The 7,391-nt window shown below is 31.9% G+C and overlaps 1 protein-coding gene across 2 annotated transcripts in view; it reads right to left on the bottom strand.

Moving 5' to 3' along the window:
• LOC107749006 (potassium/sodium hyperpolarization-activated cyclic nucleotide-gated channel 1-like) overlaps positions 1–7,391 on the bottom strand; it is a 114,462-nt gene that overhangs the window by 15,978 nt on the left and 91,093 nt on the right. For both annotated transcript variants that reach the window (XM_016564046.1, XM_016564045.1), the window contains exons 5-6: positions 6,138–6,284; positions 2,529–2,769 (exon numbers count right to left, since the gene is read on the bottom strand). In XM_016564046.1, coding sequence (XP_016419532.1) covers positions 2,529–2,769; positions 6,138–6,284 — 388 coding nt within the window. The remainder of the gene's footprint in view (positions 1–2,528; positions 2,770–6,137; positions 6,285–7,391) is intronic.

Below are 7,391 nucleotides of genomic sequence, written 5' to 3'. Positions count from 1 at the left end.
ATTATTATTATTATTATAAAAAGACAATATTACTTATATTATTAAACAAAGAAATATTATTATTGTTATTATTATCATTTGTATTATTATTATTATTAATGTAATACCTGAAACTGTGCCCCATCAATGGTTGAGAAGTAAGTGTTTCATTGAACAAAGTACATACTCAAAGTGTCTCACAGAGAGATTTGTAATGAACCTTGTTGTCAATGAACCTGAGTCGTCAGTGACAGTTTAATCTTGTCCACAATTTGGTTTAATCTGTATTCGGGAAGAAAAGTCCTTAGTGCTTAGAGAAGTGCAAATGGTCCTGTCTTTCACCTTGAGATGTGCATGGGTACATACTCCTATATGTAATGTCTGTAAGCTGGAGTAAATAACATATGACTACTGATTTTGTGAATATATTTGCTGTAAATGTAGGACTGTTCATCCTGTGCTTCAAAATGACAGATTTGTCGCATTATTTACAGAGTATAGAGATGATACCCTTGACATTTTGTCCTGGACAAGAAAAATGCTGTGGAAAAAGTCAGCCCGCGGGACATGCTAACAACACTCTCCAGCTGGGAGTGGGAACAAGGTGTTGGAGTTTTTTTTTATGGAAAAGTGCCATCTCTCTTGCGTCATGCGGTGCAGTATAAAGGTGAGGATGGCAAAAGTACTTTGTGCTTGCTGTTCTATTTCTAATTGTTTCATTAGGCTCAAATGTCACCATAATGCACATTTTCACAGCCCAATAACAGCGACAGAAAAGTCAAGAGAGATGGAGAGAGTCTGAAAGCAACAATATGATGAAACGTCATGAAATTTCAGATTCCGGTAGTAATTGTCTTACTTTGCACGTCTGTGGCCGGCTGCCAGCGGTGGATGAGTGCCTGAACGAGTTAGCGCCTAAGCTAGCAAATGTGTGAAGGTGTCTCTCTCACCCTGACAAAAGAGCGTCCAATCAACCAGCCCTCCTCTCGGGCCTCTGCAAATGGAAATGACACTTGACCTCATAGCCTTGGAGGTCTGTCGGTTTGGCACGTATCCCAGCTGTGAGCTAATCGACGGGGTTTGCCTGATTTATCGTGATCAGCGCTTCACCTTAACTGGCCCTCACCTCACGGCACACTGCCAGAACTTTAGTTTACTTACACGGATGCTTTGAATCACAGCATGTTTAAAAATAAATAAATTAATAATAATAATAACAATAACAATTATTATTATTATTATTAAAATTAAAATTAAACCACAGCATGTGTTTTAAAGATGCAAGAATCAGTGCAAAGATTTCAGATCATTCCAAAAGTCAATTATAATAATAATGTTTTTTTTGTCTGTATTTATTAGTATTAAACTATAACAACAACAACAACAACAACAATAAATTGTATTAAAAAATATAAATATACAATATAATTGTATAAAAAAATAAGCCTTTTTAATTATTATTAATTTTAATAATAATAATGGTGATAATAATCATAATAAAAACATAATGATAGTCATCATTGTCATAATTTACTTTACAATAGTCCTAATTTTCTTAATTTATTTTTCTTGCTTTTGTATTTAATTCAATAATAATAATAATAATAATAATAATAATAATACATATTTTATTTAATTAGTTTTTTATTATTCAAATTATTATTCGTAATGAATTGTTTTATTATAAATATTATAACTAACTAACTAACTAACTAACTAACTAAATAACTAAAATAAATAGTATTTAGCATTTAGCTAGAATTTGAAATTATTTTTTATTAATTAATTGCTGATAGCTATATATTGCTATTCAGCTATTTTTAATCAGTCACTTTTTTTTCTGAATTTCCAGTGTCAGCTTTGGCATTAATCACTGAAAATTGCATGGTGGTCAAAAAACTACACTGAACGCAGTTTGACTTAATGCTACCCATTAACAAGTGAGTAAATCGGGTTGTCCTGCATGTTTTTGTGTGATCTCCATTCAATTTAGGACCAAGGTCAATGTGTGTTGAGTTTCTATCAGAAGGCAGTGAAGAGGGAGAGATTTCCTGACACTGCCAGCAGCTTTGACACACGTTCGCCCCCGTGTACAAACGCACACATGCCAGCAGCATTCCTGCTACGGGCCAAAATACCAGTAGCAGATGGTTTTCCACTGGAGCAGGTGGCTGGCATCGCAGTGCACCCATGCTAGAGCAGGCACAACCTTCATGAATCGTGAGAAAAAATGATTTCATTTAAATTTTTGTTCCCACAATCGTGCAGCTTAGGTAACACTGAAGAACATGTGACGTCAAGGTCATTCGTGACATAATCTCTGAATTATAAAACACTGTGTGGCTGTTCTCAGAGTTAAAAGCTTGTGGTTTGTACTGTACATGTCAGTTTGATTTTGGTCCATCAGTACGAAATGATGTACTTGCAGGAATTGCATTGCACTGGTTAGGGTTAATGTTTGTATTTTTATTTGATTATGTTGTAATTGTGCTTTAAACCATGAATGAATCTGACAGAAACAGAGGAAACAATCTGAGTTTTGAACTGACCTCCAAAGTAGGATCCGTCGGTGAGTTTCAGCTCTTTGCTGAATTTGGTGATGACGCTGGCCACTCCATGCTGAATGAAGTACATCTTTTTACCCACGGTCCCCTCGCGAATGATGTAATCGTTAGGCTGGAAGACCTCGAACTTTAGCTTACTCAGCATTCCCGTCACAAAGTTAGGGTCTGCGTTTGCAAACAGCGGCATGGTGGCCACCAGCTTACGACAGTTAAAGTTCACAATTTCCTGTCGGACAAAACAAGGAAAACACGATCAAAAGACATCAAACAGTAAAGAAAGAAAAATGCATTTACGCTTTTTTTTTTAAAAAGGGGTCATATGATGCGATTTCAATTTTTCCTTTCTCTTTGGAGTGTTACAAGCTCTTGGTGCATAAAGAAGATCTGTAAAGTTGCAAAGACTAAAGTCTCAAATCCAAAGAGATATTCTTTATAAAAGTTAAGAGTCAACCTAAACTCTACCTAAAACGGCTCGTTTAAACACGTCCCCACATGTCTACGTCACGATGTGCGAAGATTTGCTTTTTAGACCGATGAGCTTTGTAAAAATCGACACGTTTCAGAAAGGCGGGGCATACAGGAGAAACAATAATGTACAGTATGTGGAAAATAATGTTTTTTTAACCTTAAACCGCATAAACACATTTCATTACACCAAATACACAAAATAATGTTCTTTTTAGCAGCATCATATGACCCCTTTAACACAGTATTACAGTATTTGTGATGTTTTGCTTTTTTGTAGAACAATCTAAAATGTGTAATATAAACGTATTTATTTATTTATTCTTTAAAAAATATTTGATATGTATGTATTATCTATAACTGATTGTTGCTTAATTTTGCATTCACAATTTCCTGTGGGACAAAACGGAAAGAATACATACTCAACATACTCAACACACATAGAATAGGAAATAAATAAATACAACGCATTTAAGATAGCGTTTTTTTTAAAATGTAATATAAAGATGTAATATTAACAAAAACAAAACATTTATTTATTTATTTACTTATTTATTTAGGTTGGTTATTTATTTATCTGAATGTTTTTTAATATTAAATCAACAGCTGAATAGTAATGAAAAAAGTAAAACATTTAATATATTTGATATTTTGTGTTTTTAGTAAAACGACCAAAAAAGGTGTACTATAAATAAAACATGTATGTATTTATTTATTTTTATTTATTCATTTTATTTTTATTTATTCATTTTAATTTTTCAATTTATTTATTTGAATGTTTTTTGCTTTCTGACAATATTTGATATGTATCTCAATATTTATATCTGAAATGACAGGAAGGGTGTTTTTTTTATCACACTGTTGCTTAATTTCATATTCACAATTTCCTGTGGGACAAGAGAAAGAGAAAACAGTAAATGTTTAATTTATTTATTTGTTTGTTTATTTGTTTGTAAAACAGCCGAGAAAGGTGTCATATAAACAAATAATTTTAGTAATATAAATAACAAATAAAAATAGTTTCTTAATGTTTTTGCCTTCTGACAACATGTAATATGCATCTCAGTATTTATGTCTTAAATTATATATAATCACAATGTTGCTTCATTTTTAACTATCAGCAAAAACAAATATGTTGTGAATATTTAACATATTATTTAGTAGGGCTGGGCAATGTAAAAATGACTTTCTAAACTACAGATTTCAAAGGTTTTTTATTTATTTATTTTTTTTTACTTTTGCTTAGCTCTCCTCTGCGACAATCACCAGCCTCTATAGACTGTCTTCCCACTGCATTGCAGTGAGCTTATTTTATGGTGCCCATGCAGTCAGTGTCAAGCTCACTTCAGCCATTAGCTGAAAGCCTGATGCACATAATCTTCAGTCGTTCTTGTCTCCACGCTTCCGGGCTGAAGGATGTGTTTGTTTGGTGTGGCTTGGGTGTGAAGAATAAATTTGCACTGAGCTTTAAATCGTGGCATAGTCAGAAAAGCGTCAGGAAGGTTCTGACCGCAATCACACAGGAGGAATAATGAGTTTGATAGCCACGTCCAACCCTTTACCTCCACTAGGGAGACAAGCTGGAGACTTTATCTATTTAAAGCTGGTTTGTCACAAGGCGGTGCATGTAAAAATAGCCAACCGAGGGAAAGAGAGAGAGGGAGGGACGGAGGGAGGTGCTGCCGGGAGTTAAAGGTGTTTTGGGGATGATGCCGTCAGTGTTATCTCTCATTTTGCTGTGTCATAATAGACACTCACTCTGTCTGCTCAATCACGATGACATGAGTGCTGCATTCTTGATAATCTTAATACATTTCCAATGCATATGTCTACTGCATGCTAATTTTTTGTACTTGTAGAATATCTAGATGACCTTTAATATTTACCAAAATGTGCAGTATACTGTACAATAGAGCACATTGTGTTGGGTACTGTATCCCACAATGCAATGTGCTTGACCTTTCCATTTTTATTGTATAGAGGATTTCAACTATGCAGCATTTTATTTATTTTTGTAGAAATTGTGAAGAAAAATATTTATTTATTTATTTATGTTGCTGCCTTCTGACAATATTGAAGATGTATCTCAATATTTATTTTAAAAATGGCACTTTTAATCACAATTTTTAAGACAATTCAGGCCTTTAAGACAATATTTTTATTATTTTACAAAACAACCTAGAAGGGTGTAATATTTTTGTTTGAATATATATCCCAATACTTATTTATTAAAATGGAATTTTTTATCACAATATTTGTTATATTGTTAAAACACAATTGACAATTGAACTGTAATGCAAAAAGGTAATGTATTTAAGACAATATTTTTAATATTATGCAAAACAAGAAAGGTATCATTTATATTTATGTTTAATATTATACAAAATATTATGCAAAACACATTTGTAATATAAACCTAGAATTTATTTATTTGCCTTCTAACAGTATTTAATATGTATCTCATTATGTATATGTGAATTGGTGTCTTTTTTATCACAACATTAAGCATTGATTTCATGTCATATTGATTTCATTTTAATGGCGTACTTTCATATATTTAATTCAACACGCTGGGTGTTTTGTGTTGTATTCATGGGATATAATTCTGAGACTTACTTTTAATGTAATGTTGGTATGGAAATCATTACTTACTATTAAAATACCATATAAAGCTATTATATGTTATTTTAAAAATATATTTCATTATATTCAATCAGACATAGAGTAGATGTTAATCTTCCTTATGACATCATAAAAAACTAAAAAGTCTTAATTTGTCTATAAGAACATCAGCTGTGGCTGTTGGGGGGCTGACATCAGATTTTTATAACTCAGTCTAATATAAACTACCAATAACCTGACACAGCGTTACTGATACAGATGAGTAAATCTGCCATAAGCAGTTACTAGGGCTTAAAGAACTGTACGTGGCATTGAAATAACAGCGAAGTAGTGAAGATCTAAGATAAGATGTTTCCTTTCATATCCAGATGAAAGCAATTATTCGTCCAGACAGGGAGATTATCCTAGATCAGCACTTATTTTCTGAGATGCTTAGGTTGAAATGTTCCCGTGGCCGCATTAGCTCTGACCCTGGGTCAGCACTACTATGAGGTATTTGTGTCTCACCTCTTTGAGCGGGTCGTTGAGCTCGTTAAGGATGCTGTCCTCGTCGAAGATCTTTCCCTGGTAGCGATGTTCATAGTAATCGTGGATTTTCTGCCGCATGTCAGCTGGAAGCTTGTGGAAGGACATGTACTGCTCCACTTGCTTGTACTGTAAGAGAAAAAAAGTTTTGAGTAAAAAAAAAACAGCTGGAACTGATGCAAGTAAGCAAGACTCGTAGGAAATAATATCACAGTTGGTTCTCCTAGATTACAATTGAATTAAATGGAGGGCAAATGGAGACTTTTGCTTAAGGCGTGTCTTTTTCTGTCCTTTACTGTTGTTTCTTGTCAGATTGTACATTATGATGAGCCTGCTGCAATTTTGAGCAGAATATGCAACATTAGCTGTATTTCATTGATTACATTTGACAGGACTGGGTGTTTTGACCTCAGTGACACAACATTGCACACCACGGGAGTTAGTCTCCTGCTTCTAATAAAAAACAAACACACAATTATTTATTTCAACAATTTTACCAATAAATGCAAAAACACTTTCTTTACAAATTATTTGCTGAAAATTCTGAAAATATATATATATTTTTTATTATTGTTTATTATTTTGATTCTAATAATACTACAATAATGTATAATAATGTATAATAAAAATAAAAATAATAATAATAATCATTATCATTTTTAAATTATTCAACAAGGACATATTAAATTGATCAAAAATGACAGTGATAAGAATATAATGAAATATATTAATGCAAAATATTTCTATTTTAAATAAATGGTGTTCTTTTAAATAAATAAATGAAATTTTCCATTCATCAAATAATCCTGAAAATATGTATTACATTTTCCACAATTACATAAATAAATAAATAGTTAATAAATAAATAATAAATAAATAAGTAGCACAACTGTTTTCAACATTGATATAATAAATAATAATAAATAATAATAATAATAATAATAATAATAATAAATGTTTCTTGAACAGCAACATATTAGAATAAATGAATATCAACATAATTAGAATGATTTCTGAAGGATCATGTGACACTGAAAACTGGTAATGCTGCAGAAAAAAAAATCAGCTTTGCATCACAGGAATAAACAACATTTTAAAATACAGTATATTCAAATAGAAAGTTATTGTAATTCTTAATAATATTTACTATTTAATATTAGTATTTTCCTGCATATTTGATCAAATAAGTGCAGCCTTTCTGAGCAAAAAAAAAAAAAAACTTTTTTTTTTTTAACT

Source organism: Sinocyclocheilus rhinocerous, unplaced genomic scaffold, assembly GCF_001515625.1.
Source record: "Sinocyclocheilus rhinocerous isolate Xijiao unplaced genomic scaffold, SAMN03320098_v1.1 scaffold260, whole genome shotgun sequence".
Lineage (NCBI taxonomy): Eukaryota > Metazoa > Chordata > Actinopteri > Cypriniformes > Cyprinidae > Sinocyclocheilus > Sinocyclocheilus rhinocerous.
Note: the sequence above shows the minus strand (reverse complement) of the source record. Positions and strands in the feature narration are given on the sequence as shown.